The following is a 25692-nucleotide window of genomic DNA, read 5'->3' as shown; positions in this document are numbered from 1 at the left end:
AGTTGCCCAGTGTATCATCAGCATAAGACTTAGAACAATTTACACACCTTTGATGAAGAACTGCTTCATTGGTAACATTTGAGTATGTCCTTCTTGATTCTTAAGATGACTTTGAAGAGAAAATATTATTTGTTTTAGGATGAACATTTAGAATTTTAGAATTTGTAATCGTTTTCATGTTGTCCTTTTCCTCGGGTCTTCCATTTAGTAATTCTCTTGGGAGCATCTCGTTCTTCAAGTTCCTTTAGTGGTCTGCAAAGATGGTAAAGAGAAAATTGAGAAAATGAATTGCTGTTGTCTGCAGAGAAAAACAAAATAAAACAAAACTATGAGATGTGACTAGACTTTAAGGTAATTCACCTCTGTCACAATCTAAAAATATTAGCTTCAAAGATACCTGCCTTATTCTTTCTCGTCTTCTCTGTGTTAAAGAGGTGTTCACTCCTGACAGAGGTCTGAAAGACTGTGCAGGTAAAGAGAAATCACAGAGCTTTGTTGTGATGGGAGAACAGAATCCACGTGACAACAGTTAATGAAAACAAACAGGTTGTTTCCCATAGCAAGTTCCATTGTAAGTTCTTTTGTTTTCCAATAGAGTGCCATGGAGCTTGCAACCACAGTTGGCTAACAATGCTTTCGGGAAACGTACCTCAAGACACTGCTTTAACCAACATGGCACCTGTTGACTACTTCCTAAATTGTTGTACCTTGTCATTTTGCTTTATTTGACATTTGCTGCGTCATTAATTTTGGTTTTATTACTGTATTTCTGTTTAGTTTGATCATAGATTTACTCATATGGTGTAATTGAAATTTACAGCAGGTGTTAAACACTGACATTTTAATGAGGATGGGGGTCAGGTGTGGTATAATAAATGAGAAAAACTCATCCTGACAGTGTTATTTGTCCCGTGTCCATTGCTTCCTTGGTTCATTTGTATTTTCTGAACTCTCACACATTCCTGCTGTCATTGTGTTTGAATACAAATTGAAATATATCATCACTGTCAAGTATACCTCAAGACTAGGCCTACATATCTTCCAGTGGCAACTTCATTCTAACCTGAATGAGAAAAAAAAAAAAAAAAATCAAGCATACAGCCTTTTTTATAAATTTGCCCTTCAAATTTCATTAATTTGTATCAGTTTATAGGTTTGGTTTCTTGTATTTCCTTTATGGTTGTATTATAATCAAATTGAACTCTTTGGCTCACATTTGTTTTATATATTATATATTAGATATTGCTTTTCATTGCTAGTATTTGTCTTCAGTCAAAATTTGTCTCGTTGTTAGTATTTGTCTTCAGTCTTACATACTATTCTTCCAACAAATACCTGAAAAAAAAAAAAAAAATACAGAAAGACGACCTACCCAAATAAAAATGTCTGTAGCTCTTGAACCCTATGGTCTATATTCATAAATCTGGTATTGATTGAAACTAGACATTTGACACTTTGTTACTCTGGAGTTATAATAACTCAAAATAAGTATAGCAACAGAGTAAAACAAGGTAAATGATAAAGCCGAATGTCTGATCATGCTTTGATTCAAATTTGCGGATGATACTCCCAAAATGTAGTTTCTGTAAGCTTTAAAAAAAAAAAAAAAAAAAAAAACGTCTAGGCGTCCTCTCAAAAAAGTCATTTGGACACTCCAAATGGACACCTGGGGCCTCATGTACAAAGACTTGCGTTGAATTCATACTAAAACATAGCGTACGGACAAAGCTGTAAATGTGCGTACGCAGTAAAAAAATCAGATGTATGAAACACTGCGTACGCGAAATTCCACGCATATCTCTTTGTACATCCAAATTAACGTGAAATTGAGCGCACATGCACGAGTGCAAAACCCCTCCCTGCCTCCTCCCCCGTATTAATATGGTAATGACTCCACTTTGGCAAAACCAAACGAAAAAGCAAGCAAGAGAAACTTAACAGAATGTGATTTGAAGGTGCTCCTCACCGGTAGACCGGAGAAAAACGTCTCGGGTTACGTATGTAACCTTAGTTCCCTGAGGACAAGGAACGAGACGCTGCGTCCTGGTGGACACTATGGGAACTGCCTTCAGCATGACCGGTTCTGAAACAAATGTATAGAACAACGACAGTGAACTTGACACTGGCCGGCGCCAGCCTATGACATCATCACCAGGCGCCTGCTAGAATAAAAGCAGGTGCCTGAGAGCACATTACCATCTTTTTGTCTGACGGAGGTATGTGCAGGGCCCGAGGCATGGCCACGAGACGCAGCGTCTCGTTCCCTGTCCTCAGGGAACTAAGGTTACATACGTAACCCGAGACGTTCCCTTCCGGAGGGAACTCTACGCTGCGTCCTTGTGGACACTATGGGAACGCTTATACCAACGCCGCCATGCCGAGGGATAGGTGATCAAACTGACTGAATGAGGAGTTAAGAAGGAAATCACCCCTGCATCAGCGAGAGTCGCTGGGGCCCAGTGACCTGCCACGGCTAGCCCGGCTACCTGTGCACGCAACTCTCAAGCGTGGAGGCCTAGAGGAAGCCTACTACACTTAGCTCTCTAAGTGAAGGAGCTCATAAACGCCCTGACCATAAGGGGCGGAGTTTAGGGAATGGAGGTCTCGGCAGGGCGAACGCCTGCTCTAAGGACCTGACAACATTCAGTGCTACAGGTATAGATGGGGAAGCGGAGCTTCTGGAGAATGGAGGCTTCATAAAAGACTCTCTAGAAGAGAGGAAGCCTGACACATTCAATCCACTAGCTCTTAGGAGTGGAGGTCTCAAATAACCCTCCAGTGAGGGGAGACCTAGCTACACTCACGCTTGAAAGTACTGAAAGCGTAGCTTCTGGAGAATGGAGGCTTCATAAAAGACTCTCTGAAAGAGAGGAAACCTGACAACATTCCATCCACTAGCTCTTTAGGAGTGGAGGTCTCAAAATAACCCTCCAGTGAGGGGAGACCTGGCTACACTCACGCTTGAAAGTACTGAAAGCGGAGCTTCTGGAGAATGGAGGCTTCATAAAAGACTCTCTGAAAGAGAGGAAACCTGACAACATTCCATCCACTAGCTCTTTGGAGTGGAGGTCTCAAATAACCCTGCCGTGAGGGGAGACCTGGCTACACTCACGCCTAGAAGTACTGGAGGCGGAGCCTCTGGAGAACGGAGGCTTCACAGAAGACTCTCTAAAAAAAGAGAGGAAACCTGACAACGTTCAGTCCACCAGCTCTTAGGAGTGGAGGTCTCACTAGCCCTTCAGTGAGGGGAGACCTGGCTACACTCACGCCCGGAGGAAAAAGCCTATACTCGACACTGGGGGTATTCAGTGAGGCTGCATAGCCTATGCAACCCGAACTACCCGAGTGGAGCTTCTGCTCAGAGGGAATCTACAGAGTGGAGGTCTCATGACCTAACTACACTTGACACTGACGACGGCCTGTGAGGCTGAATAGCCTGTGCAGCAGGCCTGTCTAAGTGGAGATTTCCCGAGGAGTGGAGGCTTCGCCGAAAGGAAGCCTGGCAACACTCTGTGAGTAAGGCTGGCAATGTTCTGCGAGCAGCAGAAGGACTCTAAGAGTGGAGGTCCCAAGACCTACTACACTTCAACACTGCAGGCGTTCATCGAAGCTGAACAGCCTAAACGACAGTACTGCCTGAGTGGAGTCTGGAGAGTGGAGGCTTTCTAAAGAGGGAGCCTTACACACCTCCGTGCTTAGCAAGGAAGAACTCTGAGAGTGGAGGTCTCATGACCTAGCTACACTCTAGCCTTGAAGGTCATCCGCGAGGCTGACTAGCCTGTGCGACAGAAATACCTTCATTTTGGAGCTCTTCTGGAGAGTGAGGCCTGAGGAGGCCCGACACTCGATCCTGCTAGCAGCGCTATCTGAATTGGAGCTGGAAAACTAAAAGGTTTTTGAGAAAAACCAGCTCAGAGAATGGACACGGAGGAACCCTGCATGGTCCATGGGAGAAAGGAACCTGCCTTTACGGGAGGGACCTTACCATGAGTATGGATTTTAGTGAAGTGCCTGAACAGTGCACTTACCACTCACGTGGATTTTAGAGAATGCCCAAAGACTTCGCGTGAGCAAACACCACACATGTGGTTTTGAGTAGGTGTCCTGAGCATAGCGAGGATCACCAGATTTGCAGTCTCTAGGCGATAGCGGAGCCTGAAAGCGGAGCTTCTGGAGAGGGGAGGCTTCAGCAGAAAGACTCTCTAAGCGAGAGGAGGCCTACGACGCTCTCCCTAGGAAACTCTTCAGAGTGGAGGCCTCAGGTAAAACACTCTAGGCGAGGGGAGGCCTGACTACACTCGACGCTCAAGAAAGGCAGATACTCACAGTCAGAGCCAATAATGAAAAATTCTCATTTATCATTTAGCTCGGTGTAGTGGAGGCTCCGAGACTACATCTCCAAGGAGAGAAGCCTACAACACTAGTTTTTGGTGAGTGGAATACTGCACTCCCCCAAAAAATAGTCAGCGAGGCACTCATGGGCCTGCCAGCTGCTATAACTGTGAGAGTGAAGGTCTCAGTACTGTTGGCTGTGACAGAGGGAGACCTATTACACTGTGCTATCACTTAGCTTGTATTAACCCGGGTGATAGCAGAATCCGGAAGCGGAGCTTTCAGTGAAGGAGGCTTTAAGCCAGGGTTGTCAAACATGCGGCCCGCGGGCCGAGTACGGCCCACTAAGTCGTCCAATACGGCCCGCGGAATGCTTTGAACAATAATATTTAATATTAAATCTTTTTTTATTATCATTATTATTAGTAGTAGTAGTAGTATTAAATAAAGTCTATGTACGAGTATTCGCGGCAATATCGTCTTTAGTTTTATTCATTTTTATTTTATTATTGATAATTTCATTTTGCTTCTATTGCGCTTCAGCAGGAACCGCTAACATGCATGCGCATTCTAAAGCGGCGCCTAAATCAAATTTCGAACACGTCGGCTAACTGAAGAGATGTGTGGCAAGCACTCGCGTGTATGGTAAAGGCAGCGGAGCTTGTGTGTCCTGAGAAAAAAAAAAAACAGGCTTTTGTCAGTATTAGCTTGTCAAGAAATACAGTGGCTGAAAGAATTGGGGACCTTGCAAGAGACTTAAACCATCAGCTGAAAGACAATGTTAAGATATTCATTGCTTTCTCTGTAACACTCGATGAGAGGACTAACGTTAACGACGTAGCTGGTTGCTGATGTTGATGCACTGTTTACGTTAACGTTACCCCGCCCGCTCCGTCCGCGAGGCGAGTGGTAAAATAACATATTATATTATGTTATTGATTACTAATTTTATTCTGTACATTACAACTAAAATAATACCTTAAAAATGAAAAGAGACAGAATTTTACCATCTGAAATTTCTTATACTGGTGAACCCCTTTTAGTCCAAGGATCCAGTATGCGTTCATATAGTAAGTTCAGAACGGCTCTAATATAGAGAAAACCTGACCGATTTCATCAGAGATTGCGGAGAGTCACGTCCAGATGTCAGTTAACGTCATTCTTTTCAGCGTGGATTTGTTTTAAAAGCACGAGTTATTAAGCGTATTTAAGTGTGTGATCAGATCAGCTGTTAAAATGAACCATCCATTCATCATATCATCATGCAAAACTAAGAATTAGAATAGAATAACTGCAATAGGAATCGGGTGCAGTTAGCTAAATCAGAGAAATATACAGGGGCGGACAATTTATTTGAAGCTGCGGATTCGAGTGACGTTTGTGCTCATCTGCGCATCTCAGTACGCATGTATACGTGCGTTTGTCAAACCTAATGCATTACAAATGCATTCTAGATGTAAATTTGTTAAAGTTCTAATTTCTAGTGCCTGCTTATTGTTCCTATCCAAAGTATTTTTTTCGTTAGAATTAACCATTATTTTTTACATATAAGCTTTTGAGTTCTTAAATATGTTAAAGGCAGTATTTTTTAATTGTCAAGTGTTTTTCTAGTTTGTAAATTATATTGTAGCATATAGCTTCATATTTAATGTAACTGTCTGTACACATAATCTTTAGCATTTGTTATTTCTTATTACTAAAAAGTATCTGACAAATAATGTTAATGTTCAAAGGAAAGGGTTTTGTTTGCCATTACTTAGACAACTTTGTTTTTCCAAAAAGGAATACGAGTGTTAATGAACAGTTTCTTCTGAGGACTTATTTAATGCAGTTTTTACAGAATATTGTGTATTTCTAGTTTTCTTTCTTTCTTTCTTTTTTATTTTTTTGCAAATTCATTTGTAATTTGGTGCACTATGATTTGAAAGGAGATTCTATGAAAAAAGGAGATTCGGCCCGCACATGGTCACATTTCTTCTCATCCGGCCCTCACCCTAAATTGAGTTTGACACCCCTGCTTTAAGCTCTCGAACATAACAAGCCTGACGACGCTCAACTGAGGAAGCTCTATCGAGTGGAGGCCTTTGAATACACGCCCTCTCATAGAAGGGAGGCCTACTTTGTTTTACACTCACCGCTTGTAGTGACAGGTCCACGGAAAGAGTTCACAAGCTGCCTTAACCTTGTGTTCTCCCGGCCTGTATTTCTGGGAAGTGGAGGCTTAACAGAAACACCTCACGTAGAGGGAGCCTAGCAACACTCGACCCAGTAAAAAGCTCTCATGAATGGAGGTCTAAAAATGACCTGCCACATTCAGCGCTAAGAAGTATTATCTTTATATGTCTCTCTTCACAGAGGACTTCGCAGAGAGGAGGCCTCCTAGGCCTGCTACACTCAATTCTACTTCAAAGTGGGGCTTTTTAAAGAGAGCGGAGGCTCCAGTAAAACACCTCTCTCTCAGAGAGGGAGCCTTGACAACGCTCTATTCACCCTAGCACACAAACTCCCAAGAGTGGAGGTCTCACATATGTGTATATGAAAATACACAGGGAAGGTACCTGACCACACTCATGCAAAAAGAGTATTACTCTTAGCAGGGTTTGAGTGAGCGGAGGCTTCGGCAGAGCGATACTCCGCCTGAAGCAGCTTGACAACGCTCAAGAGGGTTATTCTCGTATGTATATGTATGTTGGATCATGTCTATACCAAGCTCACTCTAGCGGAGGTTCCAAAACCTGACAACGCTTAACCCACGAGGGGGTTTCTACGAGTGGAGGTCTCTACACACTGTTTTCTTTTATAAAACGAGGGGAGACCTGGCTACACTCGGCACTTGGTGGCAGTAGATCTCGAGAGGAGCTCGAAACTGCAATAGTAAACACCCAAGCGGAGCTGGTAGACAAAAGAAAACATACACATACACGCTTGAATATTTTATTAAGTGTTCACATACCGGGCCAACAGATGGAGCCTAGGTCTCATCGTTGGCCCAGCCCCGGAGTCAAGGGGAAAAGGAAGGGGCAGGTAGCCCCAAACTGGCGACCTGGCCTCGTCTCTGGCCCCCGGTGTTTTAGGTGGAGGCGTGGACCGGCAAGGGATGCAAACCCCCGGGGCTCGGTATCTTTCAGCAGATCAGCCTGGTGCGCCTTTGCAACACTGCCATCGTGTGCAGAGGAGCACCGGCCACTGCCGCATATGTGCCTTTGGAGCCTTCAGGGTCGATGTCCCTCGCTCTGAGAGATAGTTCGCAACCGTCAGCGAGAGACATCGTCACATATCCGCGCCCGTGCATTCCCTCGACATCAGCATGATTCACATGCCGATGCCTGTGAATGCGGGCTGAATATGGCCTGTCCCATTCCCTCTCGATCTCTTAAGCAGATCAGGAAGGAATGGGAGGCTCACAGGAGTTGGCTTTGTCATGGCCCGGAAGAAGCCGCTCGTCTAGTCTGCCGAGAGCGGCCTCTTCCCTCGCGGGCTTCCACTGCAGATACAAGCGGGCAGCCGCGCGGTCCATAACAGACATCAACTCTTCATATGCGGGGCAGAGAGGCTGCATGGGCTCAAACGAGCTCATATTTATTCCATTTCAACCTCCTGCTCGCCCTGGCCTGAAGCCAAAAGAGCACTCGCTGCAGAACCGGAGGATGTGAGAGACAACACATCATCCGCTAGCAGCGCATTCTCGTCTCCGGCTGACGTGCGCGAGCGATTAAACGCTCTCTCAAACTCGTCAGCCAGCTCCACCCGAGAGCCCCGCAATCTCAGCCGCCGAGCAGCCTCAGCTGTGGCGGGACCGGAGCAGCGTGGGGCAGATGGATGGCCCGATTCCCTCGAGAAAAGGGCCAGACGAGAACGGAGTTTCTTCAAAGTGAAACTCTCACAATGAACGCGCTCCGCTCTTCTAGAGCCGAGCGCGCGTGCTCTTACACCTAAACACACCAAACAAAAGGTCGTGTGCGTCATCAAGTGTCAGATTTCTCTGACACGGATCCGCACACTTCCTAAACAGTTTTCTTTCTCTAGGCATCGCTGTACTCACTCGTTTAGAACAGAGGACTCTGAAGACAAAAAGATGGTAATGTGCTCTCAGGCACCTGCTTTTATACTAGCAGGCGCCTGATGATGATGTCATAGGCTGGCGCCGGCCAGTGTCAAGTTCACTGTCGTTGTTCTATACATTTGTTTCAGAACCGGTCATGCTGAAGAAGGTTCCCATAGTGTCCACCAGGACGCAGCGTAGAGTTCCCTCCGTAAGGGAACAAGATTTATTCAGATCAATTAACCACTTAATTGTAGAAAAAAATACTACTATTATTAAAACTTTTTAACTGAATATAATTTTAAAGTAAACCTCTGTTTGTTTGCCAAAAAATATAAATATATCATCCGATTATCAGAAAAATTAAAACAAAGAACAATTTCTGAAAAAAAAAAGCTAAAGATTGTAGGGCTCTATTTTGAAATAGAGTTTTGGACAGGCGCACCCATGTTTTTTAAACATGCAGTGGAAGAATAATAAGGCAAAACAAATGTTTTTGTTGATAAAAAAGAGGTCTAAAAATTAAATACTTTTTACAGTGGAAGTACAGTATAAGAGGACATGTCAGGATAGGGGGCCTTGCAAAATTGACCAGAGAAAGAGGGGGCCCCGGAGTAAAAAAGGTTGGGAACCACTGACCTAGATGACCAAGGGCACATTCATGAGGGGTTCCCACAATACTCTGACAGTCTTAATTGGCTGTTCCTTAATAATGAGCTCTGGAAACCATGCGTATCAATGTTCTCAGAGCATGAGGGTGTCACTGGAATAATGATGGATGCTCTGGGCGTGGCATTAATGGGAAGAAATACTGTAGCTTCTCACTAACAATCACAGCAAAGACCTCATTTGCACCTCATTGGTGAAAAGGCGGCATAAGGCACTACAGCCTGCTGACAGGAGGGTGGGACAGGATTGAGAGACACCCAAACACGTTTATTTAAAGGAATAGTTCAGCCAAAAATGAAAATTACCTTATGATTTACCCACCCTCAAGCTATCCTAGGTGTATATGACTTTGTGTCTTCAGACGCATACAATTGGAGTTATATAAAAAGTGTCCTGGCTTTTCCAAGCTTTATAATGGCAGTGAATGGGTGTTGAGATTTTGAAGTCAAATAAAGTGCATCCGTCCATATAAAAAGTGCTCCACAAAGTTTCAAGAGGTTAATAAACACCTTCTGAATTGAATCGATGTGTTTGAATTAGAAAAATATCCATATTTACAACTTTATGAACCATAATCGCTAGCTTCCGCTAACTGTCGTCTGCATGTACACAAAGGTAGCATTAGGGGCCGTTCACATGTCGCGCCTAAAAACGCGTGGAAAACGCAAGGCGCGCCTCTTTCTTCCTTATCAACAAAGCGCTCGGGCGCTTGCGCTCCGGAAGCGTCTGCCGTTTCTAAGCAACCATCAGCTGCGTTCTAGCTCCAAGCCTATGCGTCACCATGCATTGTTTCTTCTATTAGCGTCAAAATAATGGGGGCTTGACAAATCATAAAGTTCAGGAAATCCCTGGACCACAATGATGAGCTGCTCCTCTATGTTTCTGCTGAGGTTTCAATGTAACGGAAAAACGTGAGGAAGCTGATTGGTTGGTTCATGTCACATGACCTGCGGTGCGCTTGCGACATTCTGAAAAGTTGAGATGTTTTTAAATCGATGCGGCGCGGACGCGCCTGGAAAAAACAAGCGCGTCGCACCGCGTGCGCGTCGCGACCGCGTCGCTTCCAATATGCGCGCGCAAGCCGCGCGTCTCCATTTGAAATAACGAGCTTGCGCGCGCAAAAGACGCTTCATGTGAACGGCCCCTTACAGCGGATAACGTAGGATGTAGGCGAACGCAGTGACGAACGCGGAAGAAACTAGAGATTACGGTTTATAAAGTTCTTACACAAACGCATTGCTTTACTACAGAAGGCTTTACTACAGAAGGCATTTATTAACCCCCAGAGCTGTGTGGATTTTGTTTTCATGATGGATGGATTCACTTTATCGGACTTCTCAACACCCATTTACTACCATTGTAAAGCTTGGAAGAGCAAGGACAATTTTTAATATAACTCAGATTGTATTGGTCTTGTAGAAAAAAGTCATATACACCTAGGATGGCTTGATGGTGAGTAAGGTCCTGTTCACACTTGTAGTTTGGTTCGTTTGGTTAATTTGGTCCAGACCAAAAAGGAAAATGATACATTTGGACTTGGTCCGCTTAGTGTTCACACTGGCGTTTTTGACAGCGAACCCAAAGATACCAAACCAAAGAGCATTGTGATGCGTTCACAACCTAATTGGTCGTGTTGAATGACGTATATTTCGTGACGGAACTCACCGAACACTCCAAACAAAAGGAAAAGGTTGCGTTCGAATTAAAGCGGCACTGCGGGTGTATGACATCAAAGTACCCATTTACTGATTGGTCAGCTCAGGGCCGCTTTAAGTCGAATACACCTATTGCTGTCTGCAGGACTAAGTGAGCTCATTGTTGCATGTACACAATTTTATTTTCACCACCTGCGGACTCACAAAGAGCTCATAAAAGGCACTTTACTGCACTGTTGCTCCATATTTGCCCTCTGCTCATTTTGTTTTGGATACACCAGTTGTTCCCTTCGTAAAATCATGACACATATTGTCGCATCTTGTCATTACTTCCTGTTTTTGGTTCGTTTAGAAGTATTTGGTCCATGTTGTATTCATATTTCATTCAAACTGCATCAAAGTTTGTTTGGAAGCAGACCGAGACCCATCTTTTTAGCGGCCTCGGTCTGCGTGTTTGATGTGCACCAGGGTTCGAAGGGCAGCGTTCACACTTACTCAAAATAACCGCACTAACAGAGCAATCGTACCAGAGTTCGTTTTAATCGAACCAAACATGACAAGTGTGAACACACCCTAAATCATGGGGTATTTTTATTCTACAAATAAAATCTCTTTAAGTAACATGCAAACAGACTTTCGATGTACCTGTACTGACTCTGCTCCCAAAACCAGCACATGAGGCGGCTGCAGTCCTGCAGGTCTTGAAGGTCTAGTGGTCACTTTCTCCCACTCACTGCTATTGGATCCACCCAGCCTTGTGTGTGCCACAATGCGGTATTCATAAGTGGTCCAGGGGCTGAGTGTAGCTGAGTTGTCTAGGTAAGTGAGAGTCTGATTGGGCTGCAAAGACGTCACAGTAGTAATCTGCTGTGTGCCAGAGACTCTCCTCTCAATGGTGTAGCCGTCAAGTTCACCATTGGCATAATGTGGTGGGGCCCAGGACAAGAGCACTGATGTGGGGGTGTCTGAGTAAAGCTGTGGGGCAGGGACGTCCTCTGGGGGGGCTGGAGGGGTGCGTATTGTGTGGGACTCTGAGGAAATAGTGCAGCCGGCTGCTGTGCAGGCCTCCACTTGTATGTTGTACTGCTGATAGGGTATCAGCTGAGAAAGAGTGTGGCTGGTGATGTTTCCTGGTACACTGGCACTTAACTGGTGGTTTTGGTAGATGCTATAATGGGTGATGATGCCGTTGGGCTGGGATGGAGGAGACCAGGAGACAGAAGCACTTCTGGGTTGGATGTCAGAGAGTACAGGTGGGTCAACAGATCCTGGGCCTGAAGAAAGAAGATAATTCATAATAAATAACATAAATTACATAAATAACAAATTAACATAACTCATTTATAATAATTAAAATGATTAAATTTGTCACACACACACACACACACACACACACACACACACACACACACACACTTTTTGTGAATTGTGGGGACATTCCATAGACGTAATGGTTTTTATACTGTACAAACGATATTTGCTATCACCCTACACCTTCCCTACACCTAAACCTAGCCCTCACAGGAGACTGTACATATCTTTACATTCTCAAAAAAACGTATTCTGTATGATTTATAAGCCTTTTGAAAAGTGGGGACATGGGCAATGTCCTCATAAGTCACCCTCTCCTTGTAATACCTATGTCATACCCATGTTATTACACACATTTGTGTCCTGATATGTCACAAAAACAAGGTACACACACACACACACACACACACACACACACACACACACACACACACACACACACACACACACACACACACACGTTGGGTTTACATGTTTTATGGGGACATTCCATAGGCGTAATGGTTTTTATACTGTACAAACCGTACTTTCTATCGCCCTACACCTACCCTACACCTAAACCTAGCCCTCACAGGAGATTGAGCACACTTTTACTTCCTTAAAAAAACTCATTGTGCATGATTTATAAGCCTGTTTCCTCATGGGGACCTAAGAAATGTCCCCACAAGGTCAAAATCTACTGGTATTCCTATCCTTGTGGGGACATTTGGTCCCCACAACGTGATGAATACCAGGTACACACACACACACACACACACACACACACACACTTGAAGGATGTAGTTTAGTAAAAGATAAGATAAAAATGATAACACATTTTCTTATTATTATTCTTCTGATTCTTTATTATTATTCTCTATTATTATTAACAATAATCAATAACACTATAAAACCCATAAATATAACAGATATTCTTAAATAAAAAAAAAATATTACTATTATTGAATACAATTCATTTTGGATTTAAGGATTTATCATTTATAATGACAACAACAATAATACAATATAATATAATATAATATAATATAATATAATAAATATAATATATATTTTTTGCAATTACATTTGTTGCCACTAATGATGTATAAAAGACACACATACACTTGAAGGATGTATTTTAGTAAATAACACAATTTTTCTTATTGTATTTAAAGTATTAAAATCTTTAAATTTTTTTTAATAGAACTATGCTAAAATTCTAAAAATAAAAATATGAAATGGTTTTAAATTAAAAAATAATTACTGTTTTTTACTGTAATTAATAATTATGATGGAATATTAATCACTGTAATGTATTTATTTATTATTGTATTTATTATTGTATAAATTATTATTGTTATTATTATTAACAATAAATAATGCATCTATAAATATAAATATATGTATTAATTTATATACATATATTCAATTCATTCCAGATTTAAGGATTTATCATTTATAACAACAACGACAACAACAGCAACAATAATATAATATAATATAATATAATATAATATAATATAATATAATATAATATAATATAATATAATAATATCAAGATACAGAATATTTATCATATATATCTCCATTTACCCATCTATTAGGGCTGTCAAATGATTCTTCACGATTAATCGTATCCAAAATAAAAGTTTGTGTTTACATCATATGTGTGTGTGTACTGTGTATATTTATTATGTACAGTATATATAAATACACACAGATGGATGTGTACATTTAAGAAAAACAGTATATATATTATAAGCCATAAAAGTTATATTTTTATAAAAAGTATTTCTATTTACATATAAACTTATTTTGAATGTGATTGATTGTGATTAATCGCAATTAATCGTTTGAAAGCCCTACCGTCTATCCACAGTCATCTATCCATCTATGCATGTATCTCTTAATCTTAATATTGCAATTAATTTTGGCTTTAAATGATTTGAAACAAAAGAATGATGAGTCTGGTCGATCTCCATGATCTGGAGAGACGCAGCTCCTCTCTATCAGCACAGCATTGAGACTGACAGCACAAGGACACCGTCTGATTGGAGCAGCCTGATTCTCTGGATTAAAATGTAGAGCAGGCAGTGTGCAAATCAGCTCATTTGCCAAAGAGGACGGAGTCAGCCGCTGCATATCGCAAGCAAATATGAAATTATATTTATGGATTTATTCGTTGGGGTGATGTGGCTAAGGGATAACAGCGATGTGCGAGGCGAACCTCTGAAGGGTCTGTAGTGAATTGGTGGAAATCACTTAAGTTTCCTGCCCAGTCATTTTCTCTGAGTGCTTACAACAACAGCCGCCATGGCAGCACTAACGTCAAGAAATCCTTCATGGATCTTCAGGCCCAGACAGCTTGGGTCATTTTCATAATTATACATCCAAACATGCATATACCAAAACACATGCCAGCATCCCCACGCACTCATCCCTCTCTCATGCTTGATGGCTTGGCCAGTATCTCCAGTATAAAACAGTAAGTTTTGAATCTAATATTAATTAAACTGAATATTATGTCATTTTTTGTCATAATTGCGTGATATAAACTCACAGTTGCAAGAAATAGTCAGAATTGCGTGATATAAACTTGCAACTGCAAGCTATAAAGTCAGAGATATGTGATATAAGCTTGCAAGTGTGAGATATAAAGTCAAAATTGCATAATATAAACTTAAAATTACGAGAAATAGTCAGAATTGCGTGATATTAACTTGCAGTTGTGAGAAATAAAATCAGAATTGTAAGATAAAATCTTGGAATTCTCACATTTTTCTTGCAATTGTGAGATATATACTCACAATTGTGAGTTTATAAAGTCCAGTTTTAATGGGAAAAAAAAAACACTGATATGTTCTCAGAATTGCAAGCTTATATCTCACAATTCTGACTTAACTCACAATAGCGTGCTATAAAATCAAATTTGCGAGTTTACAAAAAGTTACAACTGCGAGATATAAACTTGCAATTCTGTAGAACAAAAAAGTCAAAATTGTGAGTTTATATCTTGCAATTCTGACTCTATTTTTCCCACAATTGCGAGTTTATGTCACGCAATTCTGACATTATAACTCACAATTGTGAGTTTATATCACGTAAGAATTGTGTGATATAAAGTCGCAATTGCGAGTTATAAAGTCAGAATTGCATTACATAAACTCACAGTTGTGAGAAATAGTCAGAATTACGTGATATAAACACAAAGTTGCGAGAAATAGTAAGAATTGAGTGATATAAACTCGCAATTGCAAGTTATAAAGTCAGAATTGCTAGATATAACCTCAATTCTGACTTCTTTTCAGAATTGTGTGATATAAAATCACAGTTGTGAGAAATTGTCAGAATTGTGTGATATAAACTTGCAACTGTGAGGAATAAAATCAGAATTGTGTGATATAAACTTTTTCAATCTTGCAAATGTGAGTTTGTATCTCGGAATTCTGACTTCTCTCAATTAGTAAGAATTAAGTGATATAAACTTGCAATTGCGAGTTATAAAGTCAGAATTGCGTGATATAAACTCAATTCTGACTTTTTTTCAGAATTGCATGACAGTTGCGAGAAATAGTTAGAATTGCGTGATATAAACTTTCAATTGCAAGTTATAAAGTCAGAATTGTGTGACATAAACTTGCAATTACGAGTTATTGCTAGATATAAACTCAATTCTGACTTTTTTCAGAATTGTGTGATATAAAATCACAGTTGCAAGAAATTGTCAGAATTGCGTGATATAAACTTGCAACTGTGAGAAATAAAATCAGAATTGTTTGACATAAACTCGCAATTATGACATTTTTCAATCTCGCAAATGTGAGTTTGTATCTCAGAATTCTGACTTCTCTCAATTGTGAGATATAAACAGTCCAGTTTAGTAAAGTCCAGTTTTGAGAGAAAAAAAGACTGATATGTTCTCAGCATTGCGAGTTTATTTCTCACAATTCTGACTTAACTTGCAGAAGCGTGCTATAAAATCTAAAAAAGTCACAATTGCAAGATATAAACTCGCAATTTTGAGAAAAAAATACTTTATTTCCCACAATTGCGAGTTTATGTCTCACAATTCTAACTTTATAATTCGCAATTGCAAGTTTATATTATGTAATTCTAAGAAAATAGTCAAATTAGGTCTGACTTTATACCTCGCAATTGCTTATATCAACATTATAAGTTTATATCTCGCAATTCTGACTTTATTACTCGCTATTGCGAGTTTATATCTAACAATTCTGAGAAAAAAAAGTCAGAATTGTGAGATACAAAAGTCGCAATTACCTTTTTTTTTATTTTTTATTCAGTGGCAGAAATGGTATCTACAGTAACTTACTTTCTTCTAAGGGACAGGAAAATAAATGTTTAAGAATGTTGGGGTCTAAACAACATTAAATCACATTGACTTTCATTGTTTATCAAAAAAAAAAAAAATCAAAACATCATCTTTTGTGCCGACGCATACTTAGCATTTCATTTAAACACAGCTGGGGCCTAAAACCTAAGATTACCTGAACACCTTCTTTTGCTGCTTTGCAAGCACTGGCATTTCCTTCAGGAAATGCAAATCGAGAAAATACTATTTTGATGATTTGTCTTTATTTGCTATGTGGAGCAGTGCTATTGGGTTTCAAAATAATGCTGATCCAAAATGTCACATTGGTTTATTGCACTTTTTGTGCTCATTCCGTGAGGCCCGATATATGGATGCAGATTTACATTACAGTAATTTCCCATACCATTTTTCTGACAGAACTGTTAGGAAACTCCAGAAAAAACTGAAGAATGATAAGTAAAAGAGCTCGAACATTTGGTAAAATGAAAGCAGTTAGAGGAATATATGAGATGTGGTAATTGAAGTGAAGTTGTTTTGTTGCGTTTTAAGCGTCTCCTGTCTGCTCTGTAGCCTGGGCTGTCTGATTGATATTTGGGCCCTATGAAAGCTCATTTGAAGGTAATGTTTTCCTCCTCCATTTACATCCCACGGTAGCACGGTAATGGCGTACCGGCAAGGGCGTGTGGATCAAGGTGACTGGCTCTCTCTCTGCCGTGCTGGGCTGCTGATGTCTCCCCACAGATGGCCCACTTTCCACCTCCCATCACCATCACCTCCCAACTGACTCACTATGTATAGAGGAGACATAACCGGCTACATGTACGCTTTCTCTCCACAAAGCTCAGCGGCCACCGCAACAAGCATCAAGATAATGACTTAAAAAAAACTAATAATGAAAAAAAGGGACATGACAAAGAGGAAGCACACAGATGGAGCAAATTCACTATAGAGTGGCACCATTGAACGTTATTTAAGTGCAAACCCCTGCATCTTATCCACTAAGCACCCACAATCCACTTATCCAGATGCTAAATGCACTAAAACAGATCTGCAATGTAAATTAGACTCATGTGTACATTTTCATTTAAAAGTTTGAGGTCAGGAAGTTTTTAAATGATTACATTGATTCAGCAAGAATGCATTAAATTGACCAAAAGTGAAATCAAAGACATTTATAATGTTACAGAAGATTACATGCCGTTTTTTTAATGAATAATAATAATAATAGTGTTTTTAAACACCAAATCAAAATATTAAATGATTTAGGGTTAGAATAGAAAACAGACACTATAAAATGCAATAATATTTCACTGTTTTACTGTATTTTTAAACAAATGCAGTCTTAGGTGAGTGTAGGAAACCTCAGAATTTCTAAATTCTAAAATCAATCCCAAATTTTGAATGGTAGTGAACATTTTCTATTCATGATGGAAAGCAGTATAATAAACATCCAGATGCGCAAACTTTCAGCATTTTTAAGAGGAGACACTGCAGGCAAAAACGTTGTTTTTTCATGCATCTATCAAGATTTTGGGCTTTTTGTTTTTTCATAAAGTGTTTTTTCAGACTACAGTAGTGCTAAGAAAACATCCAAAAAACACTGTTGAGTGTTTCTTTTATAGCACTTTATCTATTTGTGTCAATAGATTTAAATTACAATGCATATTTTTAAAGGCTGTTTTCTCAAAATGAGTTTTCTCTTCTAAACTGAGCCATAAATCTCCACTTTATTAACGCTTACACACACACCAAACTTTACATTTTTATTCCTGTCTATATCCTGAAGGTTTCCTGAGTGATTTGTTCATATATAACTTGCTTGGTACAACATTTTATTCCCCCCAAAATGCTAAAAAAATATAGTGTCTCCTGTCTGTTCTGTTTTTTTTTTTTTTTTTTTTTTAGAATTATGTTGTGACAAATGAGATACTGTAAAAACTTTGGACCCTAATATGTCAGAAAAATTTAACAAGAATTTTGAAACTGACTTCATCCAGTGTTTAGATTTTTGTGCTAGAAATATATGCAAATTAGCTCATATTTCATTAAATAATGTCTCATTTGCATACTTAAACTTGACATTTTAGAAAACTTGTAATACAAAAAATAGTGATAACTATTAGTTAATTTTTTGTGCGTCTAGAACGAGTGATAAAGTATGCCAAATTGTAAAGTCTGCCGCATCTTCCATAACAAAACATTTAGAATTGACCTGCTCACACTACGAAAATTGTGTTCAGCACAGATTTTGTTTCATTAAATGATCTGCATAATTCGGACACCAAAACAGTAGGTACAAATAAACAGAGCTATCAGCCGGAGCAATTCATTCTCACTAATGTTTGATAAACCTGAGTGTGTTCGATATGTAGTACAATTAAATGCACTGCATTATCTAAATAAAGTGACCTTTTTTAAATAGATCAGCTTTATCATAATAACTCTGATTACGAAATGGCGTCAGAGGTTTAATTCTCATTAGTCATCCCTAACCCTAACTCAAGCTTCATCCATTTTCACTTCACACAGCCGGCCGCTGCTTATGATTCCGACCCAGATTTCTCCATTCATCTAGTAGCTGTTATTTTTGGGGGTAATTTTTTACTGTGTCTGTGAAGGGGCCCTGCCGATTTCGCTCGCTCTCCCTCCTGATAAATAAACAATGCACAGATCTGACCTTTGGGTTAACAGGTTTTTATGCTTGCTCCACTCAGCACTCTAACTGATTCAATTACCACAAAGGTTCAGGAGCGTCCATGAATACTGAAAAAGCTCACGGCCGTTGCCGCCGCCACCGCAAAACGCCTGCATAGGTGCTCGGCGGCAAATCCAATGTGGCTCTCAGGAGAAATTCCTTAATTGTAAATAATTTTACCACATGAGACAATCAAGTCACCTTGAACGCGAACCACCCCTCCTTACTTCATCCCCGGCCAGCCTTCCTTCCTCGGCTCAGCCGCCCGGTCTTTCGGTCTGCAGAGGCAAAGTGTTATTTAAGCTTTACTGGTCTGCGTTAAATTCCGCAATTTGAAGGGCTGTTAAGTTTTTCAATTGAAATTTCATTTAAGATGCAGGTGCTTTTGATTTTATTGATGCTTTACTGCTCTCAGGGTACAAGCAAGAACACAGTGCAATAACAGCAGTCGGCCTCAATCAGGCATCGGCAACAGCTGTAATCTCAGGACATTTGGAATACTTAGAGAGGCCTTTCCTGGGCAACTATAAATCGCTACAGCAGAAGAGAAAACAAGAGCGCGGGCCGCCAAGCCTTAAATCACATTTATAAGGATTTGGTTAGCATAATAATAACACAATCAAGTGACAAGGCAAGGAGGGGGGGGCCGGGGAACGTGAAGGAAAGAGAGGATTATTTTTAGCATTGTAGAGGTCCTTGTGACAATATGATAGCTTTGAAGGTTAGCGTGGCTGATGTCAACTAGGACGGATGTCGGTATGCTACTTTCAAGAAGCTGTTTAGCAGAAAGAAGATTGAAAGGAAAAGAAAAAAATTCACGAGTATTATTTCTGAAAGATTTCTTTTGGTTTTGAACTAATATTTGATGAAGTGTACTCTATTGTACAGTAACTTATTTCAAGGTGAACTGCACAGCTGTGGTTGTTCTACCCACAACATTTTTGCATCTACAAATGGGTTGATAATTAAAAGAAAAAGCTCCACCAAAAAATTACATTTGCTTAAAAGTACTCACCCTCAGGCCATCCAAGATGTAGATGAGCTTGTTTCTTTATCAGAACAGATTTGGAGAAATGTACTATTGCATCACTTGTTTACCAATGGATCCTATGTGAATGGGTGCCATCAGAATGTCCAAACAGGTGACAATATATTTCAAACGACTCCAGTCTTTTAACTAACGTCTTGTGGCGAGGAGAGCTGCATGTTTTTAATAAACAAATCCATCTTTAAGGCATTTTAACTTTAAACCATTGCTTCTGGCCAAATTATGAGTCCATAATTCATACAAATGCTTCCTCCAGTAAAAAAGTCGGTCCCCTGTTGTCCTCAACCTTCAAAATAAACAGCATATTTGTCTGCGCCGATAGCCTTGTGGGCAACGCGCCAAAATACAGCGCTCCGGACGTCCTGTGTTCGAATCCCGATTTGAGGACCTTTCCCAATCCCGCCCCCTATCTCTCTCCCACTTTGCTTCCTGTCATTACTGATCTGTCCTATAACAATAAAGGCAAAAATGCCCAAAAAATAAATCTTAAATAAAAAAATACAACATATTTGTTTATAACTGTTTGTAAATCTGTGCATTAGCAGCACCACATGCATGCGTCCTGAGAAGAAATTATTGAATAAAGTTATTTTTGTTTTCTCTAACTAGATTGTGTGGATTACTTGTGGAATAATTTGATATTTTTATCAACTCTCATTCTGGTGGCACCCATTGACTACAGAGGATCCATTGGCGAGCAACTGATGTAATGCTAAATTTCTCCAACTCTGTTCTGATAAAACAAACAAACACATCTTCTGTATAAGATGGCCTGAAGGTGGGTAAATTTTAAGTAAATGTTAATTTTGGTTAAACTATTACCCAAGATGAAACAATAAAGGTTTGGGGTTGATCCTATTTAAATTTACTAAATTCAAAAAATGACAAGAAATTATATATCCAGTCAAATCAAAAATAATTAGACACCAGATATATTTTTTAATATTCTTTTTACTAGTAGGTGCAGGACACTATAGTTAATTTATGTAAGTGCGGATAGCAAAATAAAAGTAAACTTGACATATTATACCCAAAAATTCTTCATACACTGAACTACCAGCAAAACTGATAAAAATTTGGGACCAAAAATTATTCAGACCCTTTGACCTGACCAAACTGTCACAGTATATGGGAAATTCCAAAGTTCTATACCATTCCAAATAGTCCAAGCTGTTCTAAAGCATCCTAATTACCCTGAGGATCTGCGGCTGCGCATTGTGGCTGCTCACAAGTCAGAAAAGGGCTATAAGACCATATCTAAATGTTTAGAAGTTCCAGTGGCTCCAGTGCACAGTATTATTGAAAAATACAAGATGTTCTGCACTGTGAAAAATCTCAGAGGATGTGGTCGGAAGCCAAAAGTGACACCTGTGTTGGCCAGGAGGATAGTGAGAGAGGTAAAAAAGAATCCAAGGATCACCACCAAGGCCATCCTAATGAATCTGGGCTCTGCTGGTGGCAACTCAAGGCAGACAGTCCAATGGACACTGCACACTGCTGGGTTCCACGGAGGTAGACCAAGGAGGACACCACTTCTCCAGATAAGGCACACAAAAGCCCGCTTGGCATTTGCACATGCTCATCTGGACAAAGAAGAAGACTTCTGATCTTCTGTTTTATGGTCAAATGAAACAAAAATGTAATTGTTTGGCCACAATGATGTAGCCTTCATTTGGTGTAAAAAAAGGAGACTCCTTCAACCCTAAGAACACCATCCCCACTGTCATGGTGGTGGGAACCTAATGTTTTGGGGGGGTTTTTGTATAGCCGGTGGACCAGGGAACCTAATCACAGTAAACGGCACCATGAAAAAGGAGCAATACATCAAAATTCTCAACAACAACATCTGGCAGTCTGCAGAGAAACTTGGCCTTGGGCACCAGTGGACATTTCAGCATGACAAAGACCCAAAACACACTGCAAAAGTGGTAAAGAAATGGTTAGCTGAAAAAAACATTAACGTTTTGCAGTGGCCCAGCCAGAGTCCTGACATAAATCCAATTGAGAATCTGTGGAGGGAGCTAAAAAATCAGGGTGATGGCAAGGAGACCCTCCAACCTGAAAGAGTTGGAGCTCATCGCTAAAGATGAATGGGCAAAAATACCAGTGGAGACATGAAAAAAGCTGGTCAGCAGTTACAGGAAGCGTTTGATTGCTGTAATAGCCAATACAGGCTTTTTTTAATGATTATTGAGAAGAGTATGAATAATTTTGGACATGACACTTTTACAAAATTTACAAAAATGAACTTAACAGTGTGTCATTGTAGTTATGTAACCTAAAAAAAACTAGAAACACTACAGAAAGACCAAAGGTGGTAAAAATACTTTTCCGAAAATGTAAGTTAAACCACAAAGGTCTTTTATACAACAGATTCACCAGAAAAAAAATGGGGTGCCCAAAAAATGCCCCTCTAAATCCTTTTATGTATATGTCACTCCAGCACACAGACTCATGCGCTTCAGCACAGACAGAGAAGACAGAGGAAAGAGCTCTTTTACATGGCAAAGTTTATGTTCACAGAACCGCCTGTCAAGTCTAAGGGGTAAAAATTCATGGATGGAATTACATTAAAAAGATGGTTATAAAATCTTAATGGAATGATAAAAAGGAGAGGAATGAGGGCCTTTTGAATACTTAAAATGCTCATACATCTTCACTAAGGAGATTTCTAGCAGTGTTCTGACATACCGCAGCACAAAAGGAGCCAAACAGACAAATCAGACAATTGTTTCCACCACCGCTAAGACTCAAGCATTCACCAAACCAGAGATTTCAAACTTTCCAAATACCTCTAGTTGGGAATTGCTGTCACAAAATATGCGTCTCTTCATGTATGAAATTAAAGAAATATAAAATAACCATAAAATAACAGAAAATCAATGTTAAATCGAAATAAGATGGCATAAGATGATACTTTAAATATGTACATGTATTTATGAGACACTATTTGTGCGCATCTTATATAGGGCAGCTCCTGCACACAGCCTATAGTGTGTGCTGCTGTGAACATTTCACACAGAGGTGGAGAACTCTCTCTAGAGGGGATTTCTAAATTAGAGATGAAGACGTGCGGGCAGACTGGGACCCTATCAAAGAAGAAAAAGAGCTAAAGAAAATATGACATACGTTTCTCTCCTCCTATTTCACCTTGCCCATCCTTTCCTCTTCCTTTATCATGCGGCCGGCCACATTATTTTGAAGAATCTCCTCAATTCTTTCCTACTGTTAATTTAGTGCGGCTTTGCCGGGTACTATTTCACGTTGATGGGGCGGCTGATGATATGTGTGAGAGTGTTTATTAGCAGTGCCAGGAGCCACTAAAACTCATGCTTTCCCCATAATCTTGCCGCAGAGAGCCGAATATGCCGCACCGAGGCTCTTCACAGCCCATTTCGGAAAAGAAATAAAGGGCTTTTCTCTTTAACAATAACAATCATTTCTCTCCTTCTTGGTAATGCCCACCTGTTCTCAAAGTCATCACCCCTGCCGCAAAGAAAGGGATGTGTAAATAGAGCCAGAGTGAAGGGCTCATTTCTGCTGCCAGATACATGCAGATGGAAAGTGAGGAGGAGGATGGTTTTGATTTATATAGCATGCTGATCGGGATTTTACATGCCGCTTGTTTGGGATTAGCGCGACTTTTAGAAAAGCTGTTAATATGGTGCATGCTGGGTCATGGCAGTTTTGGCATATGGTAGAGTACATACATGAAAGTGCCAGTTTCCTTTTTGCAGTCCTCAACAAAGCACAGTACTACATACACATACAGTCACATTAAATAAATGACTTATAAATTAATCTGATGTTCCAGTGTTTCCAGTATCAACAAACAGTGGCACTCAAAAAGTATTTTTTTGCTCATAGAAAATTTAGTTATTAAATACACTACCAGTTTTTGAACAGTAAGATTTCTAATGTTTTTTTTTAAAGAAGTCTCTTCTGCTCACAAAGCCTGCATTTATTTAATCTTAAGTTTCGAAAATTTCAAAATATTTTTCTATTTGAATATATTTTAAGAAGTTAAAAAATTTACTGTGATCAAAGCTAAATTTTCAGCATCATTATTTCAGTCTTTAGTGTCACATGATCTTTCAGAAGCCATTCTAACATGCTGATTTGTTGTTCAAGAAACATTTTTATTATTATTATCAATATTTAAAACAGCTGAGTACATTTTTTTCAGGATTCTTTGATGAATAGAAAGATCCAAAGATTAGCATTTATCTGAAATAAGAAGCTTTTGTAACATTATACACTACACCATTCAACAGCTTGAAGTTAGTCATCGTTTTTTGGGGGAAAGAAATTATAGAAATTAATACTTTTATTTAGCAAGGATGCTTTAAATTGATCAAAAGTGATGATAAAGACATTTATAATGTTACAAAAGATTTCTATTTCAGATAAATGCTGTTTATAGCAAATCAGAATATTAGAATGATTTCTGAAGGATCATGTGACTGGGGTAATGATGCTAAAAATTTTGCTTTAAAATCACAGGAATAAATTACAAATTAAAATATAATAAAGTAGAAAACAGTTATTTTAAATAGTAAACATATTTTTACATTTTACTGTTTTTGTTGTACTTTGGGTAATATAAATGCAGGCTTGGTGAGCAGAACATTAAAAATCTTACTGTTCAAAAACTTTTGACTGGTAGTGTATATGTATTCAAATTTGTTAAAAATATAATGATATTTATTAAATACTAATACATAATTTTTTTTAAAAAATTAAATAAAAGTATTAATAAATATTCACATACATTAGAGCATTTGCGACAGATTTACACTGAATTTCAATCACTTGAATGCCCCAAAGTATTTACATAGTTTTATTATTAAAATATTCAATATTAAAATATTTATTCATTATTATTTAATAAATATTATTAGGGCCCGAGCCCAAAAGGGCGAAGGCCCTATTGTTTTTCTAAGGATTATTATTATTAGGGCCCGAGCCCAAAAGGGCGAAGGCCCTATTGTTTTTCTAAGGATTATTATTAGGGCCCGAGCCCAAAAGGGCGAAGGCCCTATTGTTCTTCTAAGGGTTCTTATTTTTTTTTTTTTTTTTTTTTTTTTACACCTTCCGGGCACTTTTGGGGGCCTTAACATACTCAAAAACTCTTGAAAATTTGCACACACGTCGGAATCTGCGGCCATCAGGACGCCACAGAGGCTGGGACCCGGGCGTGGTTCAGGGCCTCTACAGCGCCCCCTGGAACACAGTTTGAAAACTTGATGTACTGCGCACACATACTTGCATGTATTGATATGAAACTCGGTACACATATAGATCTCACTGAGCCAAACAACTTTTGTACTCTATGTCATAGGCTCCACCTGACAGGAAGTGAGATATTTAGGGCTGTTTAAAAAGCGCATGCTCTGGAATTTAACGTACTCCTCCCAGGAATTCCATGGGATTGTCACCAAACTCGGTTAGCATGATCTCAAGACATTGGGGACGCTAAATTGCGAGGAGATTTTTGATATCTCGAACGGTTTGGCCGTGGCAAGGCGACAAAGTTATGGCGAGAAATGAGAAACATGAAGTGTCTAATAACTGTTGCACACATTGCCTGATTCTGATGAAACTTCACCAGTTTGTTCGTTGTATGAT

The 25692-nt window shown here is 39.6% G+C and overlaps 1 protein-coding gene across 1 annotated transcript in view; it reads right to left on the bottom strand.

The window, feature by feature from the left end:
* ush2a (Usher syndrome 2A (autosomal recessive, mild)) overlaps positions 1–25692 on the bottom strand; it is a 356033-nt gene that overhangs the window by 133625 nt on the left and 196716 nt on the right. The window contains exon 40 of the mRNA XM_073826569.1: positions 11344–11972. Coding sequence (XP_073682670.1) covers positions 11344–11972 — 629 coding nt within the window. The remainder of the gene's footprint in view (positions 1–11343; positions 11973–25692) is intronic.

This window comes from Garra rufa, chromosome 21, assembly GCF_049309525.1.
Source record: "Garra rufa chromosome 21, GarRuf1.0, whole genome shotgun sequence".
NCBI lineage: Eukaryota > Metazoa > Chordata > Actinopteri > Cypriniformes > Cyprinidae > Garra > Garra rufa.
The sequence above is the reverse complement of the archived record's forward strand: the minus strand, read 5'-3'. Positions and strand labels throughout refer to the sequence as shown.